Source organism: Eutrigla gurnardus (genome assembly GCF_963514095.1).
Source record: "Eutrigla gurnardus genome assembly, chromosome: 23".
Taxonomy (NCBI): Eukaryota; Metazoa; Chordata; class Actinopteri; order Perciformes; family Triglidae; genus Eutrigla; species Eutrigla gurnardus.
Window position 1 is genome coordinate 4191079 of NC_139934.1, and position 24585 is coordinate 4215663.

Genomic DNA, 24585 nt, shown 5'->3' on the forward strand with positions numbered 1-24585 from the left:
TTTTATACAGCGGGAGGCGGCCTGAGCCAAGCCGCCGTCTCGGTCACGACGCCTCACATCTGTGCTGCTCCTCCTTTGAAAGGTTTCCGACAAGCGAGCGTCTCCTCGGTAAAGCCTCTGGATTTTTACCAAGATTATGAGACGCACGGCTTCCTTTATCCTCCTTAATATCACTGCTGTGTTTAATATCCTCCAAGAATCGAGTTTTGACAAATTCATTTAGCAGTCACTGCCAGCTAAATTATTATTTTTCCTCCCCAAAGTTTTTGTAAATCAAACAGTGGGCTATGAATGATGAAACCCCCTCCCCGGGCCTCGTGAGCCTTCAGAAGACCCCCCCCCCCCCCCCCCCCCAAAAGAAAAGCAGGAGAAGTGAGGTTTTTCTCTCCTGTGCAGCCGAGTCCAAAGCCAGACGGATTCCAGTCAAAATTACACATCACCACTTGGCTCCAAAATGTCCAAAAACAACTAATATTGTCAGTCCAAAACCGCCGTCAGTGACCCGTCCACATTCCAGTTGCTCTCTGTGTGTGTGGTTCACATCAGGCAAATAGAAAACAACTTTTTTTTTTTTCCCCTCTCCAATTGGCTTCGGTAGTGCTCACTTTTCTGAATGCTTCTCCAGCTGTAACATACGAGACACATTGAATGATTTGCATGTTGTGTTTTTTTTGTAGAGGCCCAGAAGGCAGCAGGTGCTGGTTCTTATATGCAGTTTTTTGAATAAAACATTTAATGTAATATCGCAATCATATATATTTGTTCACGCCAAACTACGGCAAACGCTATTGCATACAAAGACGATGTGACGTGAAAGGCCAGGTCGCACTTTTGATTAGTTTATTGCAATTAAATCCCAATTTGGCTTCATACCGCTTTAGTAAACCAGCCGATGTGTCGTTCATGTGTTGTAGATGCTTACCTGTTTTCTCTTCTCTCTCTCAGACTGAGCGACGGGACGATAGAGGTTCCCCATCTTCCTCCTCCTCCTCCTCATCTCACTGCTCGGGGCGCTTGACTCTGCCTGTGACCTTTGGCCCACCACCACCGCCGGTGACCTCTGACCTCTTCACCCAGACTGAGAAGCCGCTCCCCTTCTGGATGCAGAAAAACAACAACAACATCACAAACGGATGACAAAAACGCTTGCAGTTTTTTATAAATGTATTTCATCTTTTATTTTTTTGTGTTTTATATGCATATCTTGTCCTGTTATTTTATATATATATATATATATATATATATATATATATATATAATTTCCCCCCTCTCACAATCAATGCTGCCAGTGTGCGCTGCTTTTTCCGACTGACCTATTGAGCAGACGTCGGCCAGTGAACTTTGGTTGGGGGGTAGATAGTCTCATTATCGGGTGGTTCTGCTTCTCCATACGGTATTAAAAAGGGAGGCTGGATACTAAGCAAAAGGCATTATGGTACAAATGTGTTTGCGTTGAATTTATCATTTTTATCTCATTTTTGTTATTTTTATTTTTTACCCCCCGTGCATTTTCCTTCCTCAAAAAACGTACAGTAATTAAACATTGTGGACACGGTTGTAGTCGAGAATGTATTATTATTATTATTATTATTATTATTTTCAATAGATTACTCAGCTGGCTGGATCCGTTTCAGCCTCCAGGGGGCGACAAAGCGGCATTGCACAAGCACAGCACTCGGTACTACGGCGCCACTATGGGTTCTTCAGTGTGCTAATTGCTAATTGCTCCCTCTTATTCTGCAGCACAGATTATTTATATGTTTCAATAGGTACAAATATTTTCCGATACATTTCTTTGTCTTTAAAAAAAGGCAGCGATGGTACTCAGTGGGGGGCGGGGCATCAAATCAGCATAGTGTTATTTTTGACTTTTTTTTGTCTCCTCCGAACCACGTTGGCAAACAGGAAACGTACCCTTTTTAAAAACGTTTTTTTTTTTGTTATAAAAACACATCGGGAAGTAAAGTAGCTAGCAGGAAGTCGCGGATGGAAAACGTTGCGTTAACGCTACTTCGCTCGGCTCGTGTTTTAACGTTTTTTTCTTTCAGTTTTACCTCATGCGGTACGTAGCACAGGTTAGTGAGGGAGAGCACACACACACACACACACACACACACACACACACACACACACACACACACACACACACACACCGCTGTGAAAGCTTAAAGCACAAAGTTCAGACGTCGACACTCAAACACGAGTCGGGCAGCGGCGTGGACGCCACGAGGACACGTCATGGTCATGTGGCATCTCTGCCATGCCTGCTCTCGTACGCAGTCTCCCCCGTCTCCCGCTTGTCCCCCCGCCCCGTTTGTCCCCCGATGACGCACGCCTATAAATGCTTGCCGGGGCGTTCGTCACCAACTCCCGGTGACGTAAAAGAGGTTTCCAGTAACCTGAGATCCGGGTCCAGGTGGTCATACTGGCCTGCTACAAACCACACACACACGCTCTCTGTCACACACACTCTAACAGACTGATATGCCCATATTTAGCGTTTCCACTCTAAACCAGACGTGTGCTTAAAACACAAAGACTGACAGAATTGCTGTTTTTATTTTTTGTTCAGTATTCCTTCACCTTCCTGATTCTCCTTCCTTTTACCCCTCCCATCTTTTCTTGGTTTTAATTTGTTTGGACGGATGAAGGCCCGTCACTCTGACACAGCGGGGATGCTCTTTAAATAATTCTAAGTCTGGTTTTTATTATTTTTTGCAGCGAAGGTGCTCGATGCAGTGAACTCCGCTCGTCTAAACAAGAAAAAAACGTGTGGACGGTCAAGTTTGTTTACTAGAAAACAACTTCTCCAAACTCTAAACCTGCAAAAATCCATTTTAATTCAAGATTCATAACTAAAGTGAAGACTTTTTCTTTGTTAAATCAAATCTGTTGCAAAACAAGCTTCTTTTTTTTTTTTTAGACGTTTATCATCTAATTATTATTATATAAGTTTGTGTGCACAAAATTAAAACAAAACCTGTTTTAATTAGATTTGTTGAAAGTGATTTTTCTTCTTAGTTTGTGTTTATTTTACAGATCTGCTGAACCAACAGTTTAAATGTGTCTGTTGGGATAGAAGTCAGATGTTCATGGTTACACATAATCATTATTTGTTTTATTGGACAATCTGTTTAAAAGTAAAAAAAATTTAAATCCCAATTTCCAAGAGCCAAAAACCAAGAGTTCACTGCATCCGGGCCGTTTCCAAACTTCCTCTCCCTTATTTTCATACCAGCGACGACGGAGCCAAAACATTTTTTTAAAACAACGATAAAGAAATATTCTCTCCTGTTTGAAAAGCTAGCGTTGCTATGGAGATGGGGGAAGCTTTTGAGCGGGAGAAACCCCTCTGGAGGGTCGGTACGATGACGCTAGCCTTCCCCTCCGTCGGATCCGCGTTTTAAATGGTCCGATGTAAAACAGGCCCCGCCCCCAGAATGCTGTTTAAAGATTTGAAGCCTGCGACGTGTCTTATATGTACATTACGAACAATTTGAGATATTTTCCCATTTATCGGAGCGAACAAAGAACGTGAGAATATTTCGTCTTCGTGACCCCCCCCCCCATTCAAACGAGAACTTTTATTTTCTTATGTTTTGTGTACTTTATGCTACAGTGTTGCTTTTTGAGGGTTTTTTTTAACGCTATGGCAAAAAAACAAACGTAGAGCTAGATTTTGGCGGATTTTTTTTTTAAGAATCCACCTTAATTTATTTGAAGCATTGGAAAAAGAGATAAATGTTGTTCACCCCCCCCCTCCCCATGATCCTTTTTGTCCTGACTGAATTTCATTCACACAGAATCTGTGTTTATTTTGGCAACAATTCAACCTCAAACCTGTCCTCGTGTTGAAAATCAGCTGTTATGAATTTTTTTCTTGTTCGGGGCGGAATGAGAAAAAGACCTACGTAATATATGAATAAATATATATAATCCTCGCAGAGGCGACTTAGGGTACTGCATCCTTATGCAAACTTTAGTTCCCTTTCTCCTCGAATCTTTGGGTTTATTTTGTATCGTAGTTTACAGAGGGGGGAAATAATCATCTTTTTGTTGTTTTTGTTGTTTTGATGTATCGCGGCAACCTTGTTTCTCTGAAAACAAAAGCGATAAAAGGCTAGTATTTTTTTTTAAGAGTACATAGGCATTTTGCAGTTATTTGTATAAAGAAATGGGTTCCAACCTCTGCCTAATGTTTATTTTTTGTAACTATATTACAGTTTATTTGCTGCTGTGTAGTACAGTTAACAGTTGGACGATGAAGATGTTCTGCTATCAGGCGCGGGTCCCGATGTTTTTTTTTTCTTCCGAATCTTCGGGTTTTTTTCGGAGGAGTGGTGGGGGAGGGGGAGGGGAGAATCCCACTCTCCCACCCCGCTGCCTGTGTTCTTAGTTTCCGAGTTGAATGCTGTTGTTTATTAGCTTTACAGGAAAAGAGAGAGTTAAACTGTGGAGGTGTGTATCCTTCGTATGTGCATTATTTTTCAGCGACGTACGTCCTATATACGAAAAACGAGAAAAAAGAGTTAAAAAAAAAAAAGAAGTGGTGGAAATGGAAATCCTCCTGTAAATAAGGAAAACTCAAGTTGTCGCTTTTTTTTCATGTTATGATCGGCCCCTCCCCCAACACACACACACACACACACACACTTATTTTTGTTTGTTTTACTTCCTTCTCTTTCTTTCTCTTGTTTTCCTCGCGGAGGGGAGGGGGAGGGGGGGGGGGCAGGAGGACTCGGAGGCCATTTGAGCATCGGCATAGTGTTTATATTTATCAAAACTTTTTTGCTTTCGATAGAGCTATTGCAATAAAAATGTGTTCATGTAACCGCTGTCTGTGTGTGGTGTGTTGCCATGGAGATCATATACACAAGCAGTAGATTTATGGTACTTGTACAGCTTTATACTTCTATTCCACGACAGCTTAGAGACAAATATTTTACCTTTTACAACTTCCCTGAAGCTAAATCAACTATTTAAAAAAAACCTTGAGGATCAACTTGTAATGCATGATATAATATATAATATATGCTGTATTACTGTAGATTAAACTAGTATATAAAGTTGTAAACATGCACATTAATGAGGCCGTGATATTAATCCAGAAACAATGTGTGTATAGTAGCAAATCCCTGATGGGCAACATTTTACTGCAACACGCAATTTAATAGTAAAATATACTGACTAGAACCAGGAATTCAACCAGGCCTAGATCTAGAATACAACCAGGCCTACCCAGGACTAGAACCAGGCCCACCGAGGACTAGAACCAGGACTACAACCAGGCCTACTGAGGACTAGAACCAGGCCCACCGAGGACTAGAACCAGGACTACAACCAGGCCTACCGAGGATTAGAACCAGGCCTGCCGAGGACTAGAACCAGGACTACAACCAGGCCTACCGAGGACTAGAACCAGGCCCACCGAGGACTAGAACCAGGACTACAACCACACCTACAGAGGACTAGAACCAGGCCCACCGAGGACTAGAACCAGGACTACAACCAGGCCTACTGAGGACTAGAACCAGGCCCGCCGAGGACTAGAACCAGGACTACAACCAGGCCTACCGAGGACTAGAACCAGGCCCACCGAGGACTACAACCAGGACTACAACCAGGCCTACCGAGGACTAGAACCAGGCCTACCGAGGACTAGAACCAGGCCCGCCGAGGACTAGAACCAGGCCCAACACCGAGGACTAGAACCAGGCCTAGAACCAGATCTACAGCTCAGGCTCGTTTCTTAATTAAAGATCACATCTTATCTACGTTGTGTTTGTTTCATTTCATTCGTTATCTCCAACAAATATCCTGTTATAAACTTTTATAGATGCTGATTACACACAGAATGAGTGGATGAATGAATGAATGGATGAATGAATGGATGATCCGTGACCCATGTGACCTCTGAAACACACTTCCTCATGACGCGGCGTGTTTACGCAGCTCACGGCGTCTCAAAGTCCGACCGTCAAAACAACGTCAAAGTTCAGTCTGGTCACGAGGGGCTAACCTAGTCTGTCTTCTAGGTCAGTAGATGAACAGACTTTTTCAATGTTTCCTCTCAGATGTTTCTGGATCAATATCACTGCATTCATGTGTTTTATTTGACTGCTGATGTGTTTAATCTACAGCATCAGACGTCCAGCGAGAACACTCTATCTCCAAAGTTTTCATCTTTGTGGCAAAGCGTTTCCCAGCAGATCCAAGAGGCTTTTTAAAAATATTTTAAAGAGTTTATTTAGCTTCAGAAGTTTCTCAGTGTGTAAAGAAACACGTCATCATACAAATATTCAACATCAACACATCTGGAGATAAGTGGTTACCACAGGATCTGAAAACTAAGTAAAGGCTGGAAACACTCAAGTGAAGTACAAGTAAAATGTGTACTTAAGTACCAGAGACGTCACTAGGATTTAAACACGGGGGGCTGAGCCCCAGGAGAAGCATACAGAATATGTCAAAGTATTCAGTAAAGTACACAAAGACTGATTTAATAACTGTATTTTGTATGTATTTATTCTCTATTTATTCCAGCAAAATGAGGAAAATAAAAAACAAAAAGACAAATACTTTACAGAAATGCTTCTTTCTACAGACTATGATGCTAAAATCTGTAAACCCTTTCTTCAGTATGAGATTAAAGATAAAAAAAACAAAAAAAAATAAAAATAATTGGGGGGGCTTGGGTAGCTCGAGCCCCCCCCCCCCCCCCAAAAAAAATAGGCCTAAAAACGTTACGTCTTTGTTTTTTCATATACCACCATTGAATCATTGTGTCTGTATATGAACCCCCTGCATGCTACCAGACAGCTGCTAGCTAGCTGCTGGTAGCATGCTACTAGCAGCTAGCTCTCTGCTGGTCTGGAGTCAGCGCTCACAGTTGAGTGAATGTTTGACTTACATTCATCAGAAGGACGGAAACGTGACCAAACAAAAAAAACTGGTTGGTTGTGTGAAGAAGCCGGTTGTGTGAACGTCGACAGGTGTTCCCACTTGATTGGACCTCGCCTCCGTGAGCTTCGTCACAGGTGATGTTGATCACCTTGATTACGGCCCTGGTGTTGGGCTCGCTGGCTCTGTGGAGATGCTGTGATCCTAAATAAAACGGCACCTTTATTTAACTTCACCTGTCTTTACTTTTAAAAGTCAAAATGGCTGCTGTTGTGCAAAAATATGATATTTATTAACAATTATTAAGTCGTGTCAATTCAAGTTTTTCAAACAAGATCACTTTCATCAAAAATATTTCCTCTTATAAAGTAATTTAGTCGATTTTAAGATGTTCTTTTTTTGCTTGTCATTTTGAGTTACTTAATTGTATAAAATCAATGTATTCACTATAGAAAAAAGTAATTTTCTGTATGTATTTAAGTTAATTCTACTCTTCGTCTACCTGAGCTGAGATCTAGTAAACCCCCTGTTTATGTTTACATATCTTTCATTGAATATTTCATTTTAATCAACCGGTGTTGCTAAAGCCCCTCCAAGGAATCACACCGACAACCTCTACACTTCTGTTGTGAGCTTCGGTCCCGGATCGGCGTCTCCAGGGGGAGTTATGTCATTAATTAAGAAATCTGTGCTGATTGACCGACTTCATGGGGGGGGGGGGGGGCATTTCAACACCAGCATGTGACCCGGCAGGGTTTCATTACTGATGGACAAACTCAGCGGGCCCACCTGGGACATGGACTGGTGCTAGGGTTTCAAAACAACACCCAGTGTGTGTGTGTGTGTGTGTTTGTATGGGACGCGGACCAAACACTCGGAGTCCGATGCCGCATATTTGGTGTACGCAGCTTTTCAACTATGAGTGCCATCTATAAGCATCCTCGTCCAGTGATTCACGTATTCACGTTTCAGCTGACCGCATCTCGTTTCCATGACGACATCAACCTCCTTCTCGTCTGAGAAAAGTTTCCTATTTAGGTAGCGAGTGAGAAGGGCATTCTGGGTAAACCTCCACCGCAGATGACGTCTTATCATCGGATACCGAGAGCAAAATTGTCTGCGCTAATAATGGGATTGGTTTCTTTTAAGGGATCAGGCCCACAATAGTCTATGGGTCTGGGGGGGCAACCCAAGGCCGGATCAACCAGTCAAACCCCCCCCCCAATGTCTCTAAAAAGAGGGTAAACATAATTGCTAATAATTGCTGGATATTTGATATCGTAGGCAGATTTACGTAACTTTTGTTTTCACGTAAGGGCGAAAAAGTGTCGGCATGGAAGTGTAAATGCTGTTCACCCCGAGGGACCTTTGCTAATTGAGCAGGGATTCTGTGTCTTGCTTAAGGACGCGTTGGCAGGACATCGCAGGCTTTTTAAGTGCCGGGAACAGGTAATCCCTTTTTTGGTAATGGGATGGGCGCTCTTAACACCAGCCGTGTGATGTGACGCTTTGTGGTTTTGTTTGCTGCGTCCACCAAACTCACCTTTTTTTGTTTATAGTCATTCAGTGACTCTTTGTCATCCTCTTTGTCTCTTTGTAGTCTTTTTGTGTCTCTTTGTAGTCTTGATTGTCTCTTTGTAGTCTTGTTTGCCTCTTTGTAGTCTTTTTGTGTCTCTTTGTAGTTTTGATTGTCTCTTTGTAGTCTTGTTTGCCTCTTTGTAGTCTTTTTGTGTCTCTTTGTAGTCTTGTTTGCCTCTTTGTAGTCTTTTTGTGTCTCTTTGTAGTCTTGTTTGTCTGTTTGTAGTCTTTTTGTGTCTCTTTGTAGTCTTTTTGTGTCTCTTTGTAGTCTTGATTGTCTCTTTGTAGTCTTGTTTGCCTCTTTGTAGTCTTTTTGTGTCTCTTTGTAGTCTTGTTTGTCTGTTTGTAGTCTTTTTGTGTCTCTTTGTAGTCTTTTTGTGTCTCTTTGTCACCTTGTTTGTCTCTTTGTAGTGTTTTTGTGCATCTTTGTAGTCTTTTTGTGTCTCTTTGTAGTCTTTTTGCCTTCTTTTATGGTCTTTTTTGTTACTTGTAGTCATTCTGTAGTTATTTTTATACTTTTGTCTCTTTGTAGTCTTTTTGTGTCTCTTTGTAGTGTTTTTGTGTCTCTTTGTCATCTTGTTTGTCCCTTTGTAATCTTTCTGTGCATCTTTGTAGTCTTTTTGCCTTCCTTTATGGTCTTTTTGATACTTGTAGTCGTTTTGTAGTTCTTTGTGGTCTTTTTGCATCTCTTCTTTGACACTTTCGGGCCCGGGAGGAAGACTCATTTTCTTCTCACGATGAGGGAGTAAGAGTTTGGAGATTTGCAGTGAATCTCAGTGCTCCATCAGCATCAAGCGTATGTAGACGTATGTAGACCTACGTACACGACCTCACCAGAGTCCAGCACGGACCTGAAGGCGGCCGCAATGAGTCTCTTTTGTGTGGCGGACGAACGCCGGGGAGCTGCCGCTCAGACAAAAGATCAGCATGTCCTTCCAGCAGCCACTTAGTCCTAAATAGCTTAGAGAGCTGAGACAACAGACACACGGACCACCTCACCTCTGATCTCCTCTTGTCTCCATAGCTCAGCCAATAATACAAATCAGGAAGTAGATTAGGCAAGAAAGCCTGTAGCCTCAATACGGCTAAGGAGACCAAAACAATGGCTGCCAGCACGGAGGACCAGAAGACGATGAAGACCTGGAGCCGATCTTCTGTAGTCGCTTTCATGCTTTTCGTTATTTTATGGGAACACGAGCATCAAAATATGACCAGAAATCAAATTAAGTGGCCACAAGGTGTGCATTATAGTTTTTATTTAATACATTTTTTTCTCATATACAGTCTCTGAGTTTCCCCGACTCAGCATTAAATCAAAATCATCCAATGACCGAAGTCATTAAAAAAAAACAATGTGCAACCATACTGAGTCACATATAATCCAAAATATAAGCAGTCACGGGACAAACAGTAGTGAATCCAACGTTTTCAAGTCATGCTGCAAGAAAATCAGCCTTTCTAGACCAGCAAACACAAACAATTCTATCAAAATAACCTCTAAACAGTTTCATTTATCGACGTCGCCCAGATTAGAAAAAGTTTGCCCTTAAAGTAAATTTCCTACGTTCATTAACTGAACCACCTTAAATAGTGTGATGTCATCGTCTAAATCTGTAAATAAGTGACATCAGAGAACGTGATTGTAAAATATGAATCTATAAATCTCATATACTCTATAATCTTTAATCTAATAGATGTATAACAAGCAGAACAGGCAGTTAAAAACCTTTTCTCGTGCCATAAACTCGACATACAAACAAAGATGAGAAATACAGTTTCATGTTTCCTGACTCACTTTTTGCAGCTCCAGTAAATACATTCATGAGGAAGATTCCCACTCCGTGCTGTAATGCTGCCCTCTGCTGGTTACTGACTGTAATGTCCCCTTTGGAATATTATGGCAGCAGGAAACAAACAGATTAGGGTTGAATTAAACCACCAAACCTCTTGGACATGAATTAAACCTTGGAGGTTAGGGCTCGTTTTATTTTTTTAATATTTCTTTATATTGTAGATTTATTATCACTATATTGCATGCAGCCATATTATACTACTCTTGTTTGGAGAATTTGTAACGGTTATTCATTTCATCACAGCATGTGTTATATATGAAATATATTTTATGTTCTACTAGTTACATTTACTAAAATATATAATAAACTCTTAATGTGAGTTAATAGCGTTAATTAGAATATGCAGAGATGAATTAAAAGCAATAGAACCCTTCAATATTTATCTATTTTTATGATATGATGTTATAATAAGAATGCAGTTTTGGCTCAAAGGAGGGCATAAACATAAAAAGAGAAGAGAAGTGTTTGTTTCACACACTTCTTCAAATATGTCTGTTTGCTCTGGTTTTCTTGTTTTCTTCCTTCTCTGGAAACTTCCTCCAGCTCAGGTTGACGTCCTTCGTTGCTCCTTCGTCGCTCAGCTTCCTTTCCACCTGTGTGACAAAAAGGAGATGTAAAAATTGCACTTTGTTTTTTACGAGCTGTAAATGTGACAGTCACCCATTTTAAGATGGAGTCCATGACGGCCGGGTCCGCCACGTCCACGGAGACGTCGTCGGCAGTGAGCGTCAGTCTCACCACGTGTTTCCTCAGTGGATCTGCACAGAATAAGGCAACGATATATTTAGTCAAAGTGACGTCGACCCGGCCGCCACCCAGGAGGAGCTGGACTGAGACCTGGACTCCATCGTGGTGATGCTTGCTCCTCAAACATGCCTCAGATAATTGTTTTTCCCAAGATCTCTCTGATAATCGGACGCATTGAAAGGTAGCTGCGACTGTAAACACGTTTACCCGTGGAGCAGATAAACGGCAGTTTTTCGGCACAGCTCCCGCCAACTATCCCGAGAGGTTTGTGGTCGACCACGAGTACACCGCAGTCGCCGGGTCCACTCGACGAGGACCGCTTCGGCCGCCAGGGGATGAACGAGGGCTCGCTCCCATCGGACCACGCCCAGGACGCCCCCGTCAGCCCGATCCAGACCCGGTCCCCGTCCACCGCCCTCTGCAGCTCCTCGTTCTCCAGCCGGTTCCGCACTCGGGCCAGGTCGGTGTGCCGCTCCCTGCAGGAAGCCTGAGCGGCGAGCCAGTTCGTGGAGCCGTTGCCCAAAGTAAACCTTTCGGAGGGATCTGTTTTGGATCCTGCAAAAACACGTTAAGTCAAGGCTTATCGATGACAATGTCGGCATATCGATGACAATGTCATCGGCATATCGGCATATCGATGACAATGTCATCGGCATATCGGCATATCGATGACAACGTCATAATTAGCATATGGTAGCCAAAAACATGTTTTTTTCTGAGGTCATACTGACCTTTGACCTATCAGTTCCCCAATGAACCCTTAAATTCCATTAATAATGTTTCACTGCTATCTTTGATTGATGATCGTTTCCGGTGTCTTTTTTTAGGAGAAATTAAGACATTTTACACGTTGAAATCCTTGAGGGGGAGTGGACTTCACAATGAGTGGGCGATCATTTATTTATATGGAAATACTGAATATAGCAGCTTTGAATCCAGATTTTCAGGGGCATTAAACCTAAAATTCAAGCAACACTTTTAGGGCCATAAAACATCACCAGTGCAAAATTATAATGGCCTTCTTACCGTCGTAGCAGAAGAAGGCCAAGCTGTCGCTGCAGTTCCTGGCGAACCATTCCCCGGTCTTACCGATGCTCCCGCAATAGTGTTTTCTCTCGGCGGGTTCGCCTCTTGCCCAGTTCCAGAAGCCCAGCTCTCCCTCTTTGTGGTCGTCGGCGTCTGACAGCGACCAGCCCCAACGTCTGTGCAAACCTAAGAAGACCTGCGAGGCTTCGGGCCCGTTCAGACCAGCCAGCTCCTCCAGGTCCTGCTCGTTGTTGACGGTGGCCAAATCGGCGTGTTTCTCTCTGCAGTATTCCCGGGCATCGAGCCAACTCTTCTTTTCGGCGACTAAGTGGTACCGATGAAGGTGAAGTGACACGAAGCCGTACAGACCTGTGGGAAGGGTTGGGGAAAAGTATAAAGGAAAAGTATCAAAAGCATACATTTTCTTGTTGTAGCTCGTCATGGTCGCCCCCTGATGGCCGGCAGAGAGAATGCAGGTTTAAGGCACTTCAGCTTTGGCTTCACATCTCAGAACCAGAGGTTGCTGCCTGGTATTTTATAAGCTCAGCATATGCTTTTTGAAATCTTGATGTAGACTAGTAACTTAAATAAATGTCACCCCAAAATTGTAGTACTTCATCAACCACTGGACAACGGAAAAGTAAAGTCTTTAGAGCTTGCAGTTTATGCATATTCTTCTCAAAGAGCATATTTAAGGCTGATCATTATCAAGTTTCACCTGAGAGCACCAAGATGCCAACGATTCTCCTCTCCATGGTCCTCGGTTTCTAAAAGAGAAGAACATGATGTATGAAGAAAATTCAAGATTATCTAATTCAAACCAACATAAATATCATCATATAATTATGATAATTGCGATGGTGATGATGACAAAACTCACCTGTGATGCAGGTGATCTCTGACAACCCGGGAGTCTGGATTCTGACTTTTTTAAGCAACACACCTTGTTCATTCAAAGCAGGAGTCCCTGTTTTCTCGCTTAGGAAACCCTTTTTTCCTGCCTGTCTCGTCTACTCACAGGTAATTCACATTTTAATGCCAAAAAAATATACTTTTTGTCAGATCTTACCTGAAAAAAAGGTTTTGTATGTAAGCGACCTCCAGAAATATTTGAAAGCTAATCCATATTATAATTTTAACAATGGATAAAAGACTATAATTATCCCAACCGACTCTGGAGTTCCCCTCAGCTCTACAGACTGTTTCAGCATCTTTAACCTCATTGTTTTTAGGTTTGCACATATAAATGTCTCTAATGTGGTTTATGCAAAACAAACAAAAGTTCTGTCTATTTGGGGATCCACAGTATGCTTCAATACAAGCTAAAGCTAGCACCTAGCTGACTGGCTAATGGGGCATTTATCTTAGACTTACAGTTACTAGACTTACATCCATCAGCTGGCCAGAAACACAACTCCAAAATGATCGATGATATAACCCACAGACAAGTAAAAGTAGTGAATTGTTTATTAACGTTCTTCTTTATCCTTGCATGGTTTGGCGTCCGTCCTCTAATCATGCAAAGCACATGGAAACACGGACGCTCCGTCGGGACTGATGCAAAGGTTTTTGCAAAATAGAGTCCAAGAGTAGAACAAGTTTCTTTATTCCAAAAACAAATGACCATAGAAATAGTGATTAAAACGTGCAGGCATTGCTCTCATTACATTTTTGATCATTAAGGTGAAAGTTGCAACATAATTGATGATTGATTGAAGTTTGGCATGATTGTGCATATGGTGGGTTTGGGGCTCAAAGAGTTCAATAGCAATGCAAATTGGGAGTAATTTGGTTACATTTGAGATCAACTCTGTCTCCTGGTGTTTCTGATTGTGGTTGTGTTTCATCAAAGAGCAGAGGATTCTGAGCTGGTCTGCATATGGAAGGCACTCAATGCTGAACCCTGATCATAGCTCCTGTACTACCACAGATCAGGGTTGATACGGCAGTCCAGGTTGCTTTGTATCAAGGCTGTGAGGCATCAAAGTCTTGAAAGAAACCCAGATACTGAGAAAACAAGACTTTTTAAATACTGAATCAGTTGGGTTAAGTCAAAACCCTCCGTGTCTCACTGTGCGATCTCCGTCTAATGATTAACAGCTGTGATAACCAACGGCGCCATGTTCTTCCCGTCATCGTAAACGCTCGGGCTGAAGAAGGGAAAGATCCTCTCGGAGAACAAACACCCGACGAAGGTGTAGATGTGAGACCTGGCCTCCACGTCGAAGAACGACACGGTGCCCTCGTCGCAATCCGCAAACACGCCGACAACCTGCGGCTTGACCTTGAGGGGAAGGAGGACCGAGGGGGAGTCCAGGGCGCGGTACTCTTCCCCGGCCCGCAGCCGCACCGTCCAATAGCCGTTCTCCGGCTTGGACGTGATCATCCCCTTCCTGTTGACGGACTCCTTGACCACGCCGAGGTCCCAGAAGGTTTTTGTCCCCACGGCGACCTGGTGGATGAGGCAAGAGAATCTATTCGATCGAAGGTTTCCCAAACAACATTCTGCAATGGATCCCAAAACCAAAACAAAGGCGCCAACCTGGAAGTAGAACCTCCCGGACAGGAAACCTTTCTTTCCCAGGACGCAGATGACGGGGTCAAAGCGTTGGGGGTTGTCAGGGACGACGTGCAGCAGCTCGCCGCGGCCGGCCTGCTTCCCGTCAGCGGAAAGGACGATGTTTGGATGGGCGGTGTCCGGGTCCAGAACAACATCAACTAGGCAGATCAGATGTAGAGCAGTTGGATTAATACCAAAGAGGGCTGGGCGACATCTCCATATCATGTCAATTTTGTGATATAACTAGATATTGTCTTAGAAGTTGGCAAATCCAACATACCAAGATGGAATTCAACCTGAACACTGAGGTCTTACCTGCATACTTCTGCATCTTCTTCATCTCTGTGAGGGAAATGAAAAAATCAGTTTTGATAGCTTTCTGGTAGCACGTGCATATTCATTTTTCCATTTCACCTTACCTTCCTTCTTCAGGCCATCCAGCTCCTTCTTCAGGACGTCGTCCACTTTGGACAGCGCCGCCCTCGCCGGCCCCACGCAGAGCTCGGGATGGACGCCGATTTCCGTCCACTCTCTGGTGGGAGGAGGCGACGTGAGACAGGGCGACCTCTACCGGAACGGAAACACAGTTTTGAGTCGAAGGATTTAAGAACCCTTCTCGGTTAAAACCACTACAGTTTAAGGTCAGCGGTCACCTGAAGGACGTGCAGATGGTCCTCAGTGTCGCCCAGCTCCTCCAGCTCGCTGTTTCTCCTCTGCAGCTCGGCGATTTCCTGCTGCAGCTCGTCGACGAGCTCATCTGCCCTCCTCTCTGCCGCCTTCTGCTTCTCCTTGATGTCGGCGTCGACTTCGGCGTGCCTCTCCTCGATGGAGCGAATCAGAGACGTGAAGAGACGGTCGGCCTCCTTCATCTCCTTCTCTGCACTGGTCTGGTCGGAACAACGTGAGCATTAATGGAAAACTTTTTTCTTACGTTCCTTGTACATTTCTGTAGCAAGGAAACCCAGAAATGCGCGCTTGCATCTATTTGATTGGCCAACGCAGCACCTTTCTGGGGACCTTTTTATGTTGGCACAAGGAAGAAACCCTCGCTCTCATGTTTTTAAATCCCTGACATCATTTGTCATCGAACCTGCAGAATTCCAACAAGCCAGATGACAAACAGTCCATATGGGACGAACGTTCCCGTTGGGACTCACTTTGCTGAGCTTCAGGCAGCTTTTGATCTCCTCGACTTTCTTTAGTCTCTCCTGGATCATCTGCTGGAAATCTGCCTGAGTCTTCTTCATCTGCACCTAAACAGGCGGGAAGTGACACCTTCAGTTGGCAGACGGGAAGTTTGATCAAAAATAAGACACAAACTTGGACCATATTCAGGAAATTAGCTCTCAGAGGAGTTAAAGGTTGGAGAACCCTACTCTACCTTCCTGTCCCCGCACTCGTCCTTTATTGTAACGGCCTGGTGATCTTTGTGCTCCGTCTCGGTGCAGAACCTGCACACACACTTCTGTTCGTCCCTGCAGAACATCTCCAGCAGCCTCTCGTGCCTCTTGCACATCCTGTCCTGCAGGTTGTTCACCGGCTCGATCAGCTTGTGCATCATCAGGGTGGCGACCCCCTGGTGGGGCGCCAGGTGGTCCTCGCAGTACGAGGTCAGACACACCAGGCACGACTTGCGGGCCTTCACCTGCAGGGAGGTCGCGGCGCACACGTCGCACGCCACCTCGCCCGGCTTGGCGGCGCACAGCGGCGATGCAGACGAGCAGGTGACGATCCTCCTGAACGTGTCCGCCAGCTCCTTGAAGGCCGCGTTGATGCTGAGTTCGGGCCGGGTGGCGAAGGGTTTTTGGCAGGCGGGGCACCGGCAGACCTCGCTGCTGTCCCACGCGTTCTGGACGCAGGCCTGGCAGAAGTTGTGTCCGCATGGCGTGGTGACCGGGTCGGTGAACACCTGCTGACAGATGGTGCACCGGAACTGTTTTTCTGGCAACATGTTGCCTTGCGATGCCATTGTCTGCAGAACTGTAACAATGTCATAACAAACAGGAAGTTGGGTGAAGGGGGAGATATTTGATAGAGGAAGTGTAGGCAGAGATTAACACCCACAGAACAAACACAAACGGGTAGAAAGAGAACTGAACTTCCACTATGAACCATGAAACACATCCACTGTTCTCAGGGTTGAAACACAGCATTTACCATCTACTGTGAGGACCAACGTTACGAAACAGTGCACATCTTGAAATTCAGGACTCTGTTTGATGTGCTCGGGCTATTAGTCATTGTTTTCTCGGCTAAATACACAGAGCAGACACACCCACCTGACATAAATACACAGGCACCAACGCCCTTTTAGCAAAGAAACACCTCCGATAGTGTAGATTCAGGGAAGAGAAATTAAATAACTTGATTTATTTAATGTCACACAGAGAAATGTGGTTTTAAATACACATTTTTAGTGTGTAAATCCCGTTTAAGTAAACACTAACTGAGCTAAGTTTAAATGTATTAAAAGTCCAGCCTTGGTTGTGAAAGAGGCACGAAATGCAATCTAGTGGTTTCCTGTACACGGACAGAAAATGTCCTTTAAATTACATTTCGTGACCGCTACATGAACTATCGAAAACATGCTAGCTAATGCTAAATAAAGGTCGGGCTGGAGGGTAATTCAACAAACAGGAACCGTGCTGTCTCACATACTTGCTGAGACACAGTATTGTGTGAATTTTAGTATCTTTTTTTGGACGACATCATGCAACAAAACTCACATTCGTTTTAGGCAACTAAAGAAATCAATGCTATTGTACACTGGCTGTCACAGTGAGGACTGATAGCGCTCTCAGCTAGTTAGCTTAGCACAAATTCTGGCAACGGAGGAAACAGCTCCGTCCAAAACTAACACAATCCTATTTCAAATATGAAATTGAATTGTTAACAAAACAAACAGACAGCTCATCATTCAAATCCCACAAGAACCAAGAAAACACCATTTATAAAGTCATATCAACTTGGTTCAAAATTGCAATTGTTCAATAAAGGAAGTAACAATTTTAAAACCTCTGTGCACCACACTGAATGTTACGTAGCATTTAAAAACTGTCTATGTGAACATCCATATTTCTGATAGTTTAGTGTAAAAGTGCTAAATAAAACGGATCATATCTCTGTTGAATTTCTCATACGTACTTGTCGTAGGTGAAGGTGCTCAGACACACTTCCGTCCTCGCCGCCGGCCGAGCAGGTGACTGCCCTGCTGTATGAACGAGTATGAATACATCAGAGCTGCCAAGCAGGAAAAATGAAACATCAACAGTTATTCATCAGAAGTGAACCCTCCCTCTCCTGAGCACCGGCGTCTCCGTCCGCCTACAACCGCTGTGTTGAAACAGCACATTCACAGCACATCTATTCCACTCATGTGGCATTTCTGTGCACGTTTTGGTGCATATTTGAGACCATGAGCTCCACACAGGGAAGGAGTGTATTGGCCACTCAGGTGTGTGTGTGTGTGCCGTCGGAGTCCAATGGTTCACATTTTTCTTTTCATGACACGCCTGAAACACACGAACACGGATCAGCCCGACCCGAGGAATGCTGCAGCTCAGCCTTGCTTCCTCCAACAGGACGCGGTGACCCGTTCAGAACATGAATAACACTTGAGTAAAGGAGTTCACCGTGAAGGCCTTTCACCCAAAGGATTTAAGGGAATCTAATAAAGCAGGATTGGTCGTCTGACCCAGACCAGTAGTAGGCTCCTTTACAGAGATCATGTGACAGGTGTGTTACGTAACAAGTCCATGAAGCACAAACAGGACGTTTTATAACCAACTTTATTAGCACATGACATTTAACTGGAAAAAGGTTCGCTCGGTGGAGTGCAGACCTGGAACCAGGCATCTGTTGTATTGTGTGATCAAATATTTCATACAATCTTTGCCAAAAGCTCAATTTAATCTGCCCAAATAGCTACTCAGTAGTGGTAGCTAAGAGCATGCAAATCATTAAAGTGGCTGCTACTGGTTGGAGCATGGTTAGTGAGTGATAGTGAGGAGTCAGCGGGCAATAAATGGCAGTATAAAAGAGGCAATAAAAGGTGCAACCATGACAAGTCCTTGAGCATGCAGCAATAAACGGGCACCTAAAATATTATGCAGTTAGCTGCAGCAGAATGGGAGATTTGCCGTGGACAGACAGGGAGGTGCACGCTCACTCATATACGCACGTATGTGAGCAATTGCATGAATCTCCAGGTGGAGGTAAATCAAAAATTGTGTGTATTTTACAACGTTACAACTTCATCGTACATCCAAGGCAGAAATTGGTTGAACTTCCAGGAAATGTCCAGAAAATTGTGAACAGACATCTGATTGATATAAAGTCGCATTGAAACTGAATGAGGTAGTTTGGGATAAACAAGTGAAGTGCCTTCTAGCACCCTGCTGTTTTTTTGTTGTTGTTTTTTTTTGGCTTAAAATGTATATTAACTAATCCAAACCAGGACCAACACAGCTCCTCATGTCAGCCTCCTATTTGCATCGTGTGGCTTTACATCCGCTTTGCATCGACCGCAGCAAACATTCTCTGACCTCAACACTTTTATTGGAGGAGAATCACAGTTACTTTCACTTTTTATGCTTTCCACCTCTGAACAACGTTTTCATGTACCTCAATCATTCATTTAAAGCCAGCCTATAAAGACTTCTGAGCCTTGAACGCAGATCTGAGCTGCTAGAACAACACAAACAAATATATATACATATATAAATAATAATTCTCAAAATGACACAAATATATATTATCTTTACTTTGATCTAATTAAATGTATCACATTCTCCATTGTATTTTTGATATTTTTCAATAGAAGAAAAGCAGAATTGACAGAAAAATTGGTGACTTTGATTATTGATGAATTACATGTCTCTCAAATGTGCTTTTCTCGCAGCAAATCAAATAATGATATTTAACTGTAAATAGTGCTGTATATAGTTTGTGGATCGGTTAAATCTTTTGAGTTCGACACATTTAACTTTTTGTGGGGTTGGGGTTAGGGTTACTTCCTTTTTTTAATTTTGCCATCATGTTTAACCACAGTGACAAATAAATTAAATGAATCTGGAACATTTCCTGCAATGTCCACTTGGTGGCGATAAAGTTAGAGGCAGGCCAGCAACTCTGTTGCTTTCTGAGGTCTGAACACTGTTCATATTCAAAATATAAAATATGTATATAGCTCCATGTGTATATATATATATAAATTCTCAAGGTCAAGGTAAAAAAAAGGTCACAACTCACAATATATATAATTTTTTTTTATCTTTTTGGTGTTAAATCTGAGCAGCTCTCCGTCTTTTCTGACATGTCAAGTGTAGGTTGTAAAGGTCATAATGTAATGAAGTTGTTATTGTTATTAGAAACTAGTCCAAAACTAAATGAGATATATAATTAATGGTGGAATTTGAAACAAAAGCGACAACAGGAGTTATGTTTGGCACCGTGTAATAAAAATAAATTCTGTTGTTGCCGTCTGCGATCTGTACAATAACGCAGACGAAGTGACCTCGGAGGAAAACTTCATTTGGACTACAATGGAGGTTGTAAAGTAATAATGTGGAGCAGGTGTGGCCAAAAATACCACTTCAATTAGTCACACAACAATTAATGTGTTCATTGATGCACGAACAGCACAGCAATCTCCTTTTATCGTAAACTAAAAAGATTCACATGCGTAATTATGTATGTTTTAAGGAGCCCAGCATGATATTTCTTAAAAAACAGATTTAAATCTGCCCTTTGGTTAAATTATCTTTTGACATGTTACCTCATCTGCCACTAATGAGCCTTTTTAAACTTGTTTAACCACAATGCACCACTTGTTCAGTTCACAATAACGACCCGTTGGCTCGATGTCATCATCCCACTCATTACACGGCTACTTACGAAATCAATCAATCATTTGACACAAAATGTTTCTTTAAAAGTGAATTAAATTACAAGTTAAAAATTTTAAATGGTCCTCCGTTGTCTTTGGTCAGAAATGCATCCATAGCAACGGTCATTCATAAAATACCAGACCATAATAGACCATAATAAAAGCGAACAATAGGCTAATTGCAGTGTAATCAAACAGTTTATAATAAGAGTATGGCTCTATAATTATATATGTGCAGACAGGACATATAGAAGTCGAGCAAAAGATGAAACAAACAACAACAAAAAACATACAGTTTATGAAATTTGGTGGATTTTCTTCGCTTGTCTGGTTTCAGTTGCTAGTAGCAACCGTGGTGCCGTTCGATAACGGTGACCCAGATACTGAATATACCACACAACAGCTACTTTGTGTAAAAAGTGTAAAAACATGATATAAAAATAGGATAACATACTCTGTATACGAGCGTGTTTTGCGTCGTGATGATAAAAATATGATTAAAAGTAAAGCAGAGGAAGAACTACACAACTGAGAGTTCTCTGTTGGACAGAGGTGAGCTGTTAGATAGAAGATCTCCATCATCATTCAGGTCAGTGCATCCCAGAATGCACTGGGGTTGTCAAGTCAATCACCAATCGGTTACCGAAAGAAGCTAGCTGAAAAAAAACCAACTCAGGGTAATTTCGCAACAAATATGTAGATTGTCTTTAAGTTGTCTCAGCAAATAATGAAATGTTTAGGAACCTTTAGCCCCTCCCCCAAAGCTAATTAATATAACAATGAAACCTGGAAAGTGTGGCAGTAATTATGGAGTGGATCAGCCTAAGGGGGTAACGTGTGCTCGACGAACCCACGTAGACTCCGCTTTGATTTACAGCACAGAAGTGTACGACGTGTTGTGCCACGGCTCATACATCTGACAAATATATATGAAATATGAACCCCAGGGAAACCCCGCACAACCGGTTTAACTTCCACACAAACGAGATACGGTAAAAGACCCGAACTCCAGAACCCGATGTTGTGGTGCATGATCCACCACCGAGTAACAACCCTTTCTCCAGACCAGAACCAGGAGGCGACCACTGGTTCTGAAAAGTGGAGTACCTCAGCATTCTTTCTGCTGGCCACCAGGGGGCGACTCCTCTCTGGTTGTATAGAAGTCTATGAGAAAATGGTCCTACTTCTCTCTGCTGACCACCAGGGGGCGACTCCTCTCTGGTTGTATAGAAGTCTATGAGAAAATGGTCCTACTTCTCTCTGCTGGCCACCAGGGGGCGACTCCTCTCTGGTTGTATAGAAGTCTATGAGAAAATGGTCCTTCTTCTCTCTGCTGGCCACCAGGGGGCGACTCCTCTCTGGTTGTATAGAAGTCTATGAGAAAATGGTCCTTCTTCTCTCTGCTGGCCACCAGGGGGCGACTCCTCTCTGGTTGTATAGAAGTCTATGAGAAAATGGTCCTACTTCTCTCTGCTGGCCACCAGGGGGCGACTCCTCTCTGGTTGTATAGAAGTCTATGAGAAAATGGTCCTACTTCTCTCTTGATGTATTATCTCAGTAAACATTGTAAACATGAGTTTATGGTCTCAATCTCTAGTTTCAAGTCTTCTTCAATCCAGCATGATGTTCATTTAGTACATTATGGTCCATTTAGAGTCCACCAGACCAGGAAGCAGGGGATGCTTTAGGGGGCGGGGCTTAGCTGCTGATTGACAGGTCGCTACCATGGAGTTCTCCATGTTTTTCGTCTTGGAGCTTGAACCCTACCTTGGTGTGTTTTTTCTTCATGAAAGTTGATTGGAATATTTATTGGTCGCCTTAAAAAGTGTTTAATTCAGAGTTTGGTTTTTATTTAGCTCATGGTTGCAAGGAAACAAGAAAACGCAACACTCATCTCTCAATTTAAGCATTGGGCAGCCAGAACAAATGAACTTAGGTAAAGTAGTGCGGTTGTGGTTATGGTTAATAAAAAACACTTTATCGTTTATGGAACCACAAGGCATCGATTGCCAGAAATATGGAAACGGAGATCTTTTGAAGTGCTGTCGCATTAAGTTGACATTTATTGGACTAAACCAAAAGCTGACAGCGGCTGAACGATGCGACAGGACCTCTCGCAGTCTAGTTTAGCTGCATATTTGCAAAGTTCACCTGCACCTGCTGATAATAGGAGGTTGGCAGCAAACATGCAATCACATAAACACACGGGCTCCACCCAGTAATGAACACAGGATGCTTATTATCCTGTTACCAACCGTCTATCTAGTCGACAGGGCTACTGATTGACTGGCAAGACAAATGTAACCCGAGCTCGTCAGTGAACGAGGACAGGAGGGAACCCGACCTGCGACATCACGTCCTTTTACCCACGTCACGTACTCATCTCTAAAAGAACACAAAATGTTAGAACACATACAGATATTAAGAGTCGTCGTAGCCTTTTCTCAGTCGGAGTAGGAAAGGAAAACGACAACTTTAATTGTTGCATTAAAATGTTTAATGTTTTTAAAACACCACATTTTCAAGTCTTCAAATATATGATATATGATGAATCTCCACAGAGTTAACAGCATTTCTTGGTGTGAGAAAAATGTTTCATAATAATAATAATAATAATAATAATAATAACTTGTATAGCACCTTTAAAAACAGCAGTTAACAAAGTGCTTTGACATGTCAAAAATCACAGTACACACACAAATACAGTAAAAGCAAAACAACAACAAATGTACAGAGGCCAGAGGAAATTATTATTAGCTTGTAAATTAATTTGAGGTGAAGAAATATAATGGGATAAAGGGATAAATAGATAAAACGATAAAAAGATGAAAAGATAAAAAGACGGCATCACAGGAAGGCAAGTCTATAAAAATGAGTTTTAAGAAGTGATTTAAAAGATGACACTGTTTCAGCAAGCCTTATCTCCGCGGGCAGGTGAAATACTCTTGTGTTTCAGTCAATGTATTTCTTCATGTGGTGATTGGAATGGTAATATTAATGAAGGATTTTGTAAGAGACTTCCATAACCTGATTCACGATTAGGTATTTCTGAGGAAGCATCCAGACCTTCATCATATATATCACTTAAATATATAAAGATAATTATGGTAATAATCAGGAAAAAAAGAGCAGCTATTAGCTAAAGAAATGGAAATCTGAAAAAAAAAAGGAAATTTGGAAATTCTCCATTAATTTGTGGTAGAATTGAAGATATAGAAATAATAACTAGAAATTTGTAAATCCTAATACCATGAAATCATAGATATAATAATCGTATTTCATTTATTTAATTCCATCACCATGGCAACATATTTTCATGCGTGTTTCGTTTGCCCTACATTTAAACATTTAATATGTTAAAAAAACGGTGTATCCACCATCTTGACCTACATTGTTAGACTCATTAAACTGTAATGTACATCATCGGACGGATTGCTTCCGATTGTCCTGTTCTTTAAATGTTCTGTCGGGGACAGAGCGATGACGTCTTAGGTTTGCGATGTCTGTCCCATGATGGAGTTTGGATAGATTAATGATAGATTAATGATAGACTTGAACATTTGTTGGAGAACTCAAATGATACATCTTTGAAGATAAGGGAGCAGCGATGACCTATAAACCAACTTACTGTGATCTCTGTAGCGTCTACTTATAATGACGCAGTCCAACATCGCCAGGACTTTGACACTTGTACTTGTAAGAATCTCCAACTTGGCAAAAACATGAAAGCAGAGCCGAGGCAGCGATTGTAAAATCAATCCTTTAATTGCATTAATGTGTTAACAGAGAAGAACGTATCAGTTTACACACAACCACGTACATTCCTTTCCTACTAGTTTTAGTATTCTGCACAATGTTACTGCTTGAATGTTTTTGCCTACTTACGTAGCAGTTAGCGTCAAAATTACACTCGAATTTACTGTTTAACGCCCGACCAAAACCAGTCCAGGACGTCGTGAGCCCTTCAGGTGCAATGAACCTCAACCAAGTGTGTATTTAAGTGTAGTTTATTTGCAGTTTAAATCATGTCCAAA

The 24585-nt window shown here is 42.5% G+C and overlaps 3 protein-coding genes across 4 annotated transcripts in view; 1 reads left to right on the forward strand and 2 right to left on the reverse strand.

The window, feature by feature from the left end:
- The window catches only part of irs4b (insulin receptor substrate 4b), a 14037-nt gene extending 9587 nt beyond the window's left edge, over window positions 1-4450 (forward strand). The window contains exon 2 of the mRNA XM_084002506.1: window positions 946-4450. Within this exon, the coding sequence (XP_083858632.1) occupies window positions 946-950 (5 nt within the window). The 3' untranslated portion in view covers window positions 951-4450. The remainder of the gene's footprint in view (window positions 1-945) is intronic.
- Window positions 4451-10524: 6074 nt separating this feature from the next.
- Window positions 10525-13299, reverse strand: LOC311009204 (macrophage mannose receptor 1-like). Of its 2 annotated transcripts, XM_084003230.1 has the most exons (6): window positions 12985-13299; window positions 12823-12871; window positions 12105-12473; window positions 11286-11633; window positions 10992-11089; window positions 10525-10924 (listed from the first exon to the last, which is right to left on the reverse strand). In XM_084003230.1, the coding sequence occupies exons 1-6, from the start codon at window positions 13054-13056 to the stop codon at window positions 10814-10816; spliced, it is 1047 nt and encodes a 348-aa protein (XP_083859356.1). In that variant the 5' UTR covers window positions 13057-13299; the 3' UTR covers window positions 10525-10813. The 2 variants fall into 2 exon arrangements, with proteins under 2 accessions (XP_083859356.1, XP_083859355.1); XM_084003229.1 differs by having other exon boundaries at window positions 10525-11089.
- Window positions 13300-13535: 236 nt separating this feature from the next.
- On the reverse strand, window positions 13536-17998 carry LOC311008712 (E3 ubiquitin-protein ligase TRIM39-like). Its single transcript, XM_084002538.1, has 8 exons — window positions 17809-17998; window positions 16046-16644; window positions 15822-15917; window positions 15318-15551; window positions 15084-15231; window positions 14980-15006; window positions 14647-14822; window positions 13536-14556 (listed from the first exon to the last, which is right to left on the reverse strand). Exons 2-8 carry the CDS (start codon window positions 16631-16633, stop codon window positions 14191-14193), a joined length of 1635 nt encoding a protein of 544 aa, XP_083858664.1. The 5' UTR covers window positions 16634-16644; window positions 17809-17998; the 3' UTR covers window positions 13536-14190.
- Window positions 17999-24585: the final 6587 nt, after the last annotated feature.

Bases quoted from the DNA above. Each gene is read 5' to 3' on its own strand.
- LOC311009204 (XM_084003229.1), bottom strand. From the start codon at position 13,056: ATGAACAAGGTGTGTTGCTTAAAAAAGTCAGAATCCAGACTCCCGGGT. The intron at 12,872-12,984 runs GTGAGTTTTGTC...CTTCTCTTTTAG, and splicing joins AGAGATCACCTGCATCACAG to AAACCGAGGACCATGGAGAG. The intron at 11,090-11,285 runs GTAAACGTGTTT...TATTCTGTGCAG, and splicing joins GCCGTTTATCTGCTCCACGG to ATCCACTGAGGAAACACGTG.
- LOC311008712 (XM_084002538.1), bottom strand. From the start codon at position 16,633: ATGGCATCGCAAGGCAACATGTTGCCAGAAAAACAGTTCCGGTGCACC. The intron at 15,918-16,045 runs GTAGAGTAGGGT...CCGCCTGTTTAG, and splicing joins ACGAGTGCGGGGACAGGAAG to GTGCAGATGAAGAAGACTCA. The intron at 14,823-14,979 runs GTAAGACCTCAG...TGATCTGCCTAG, and splicing joins GAAGATGCAGAAGTATGCAG to TTGATGTTGTTCTGGACCCG.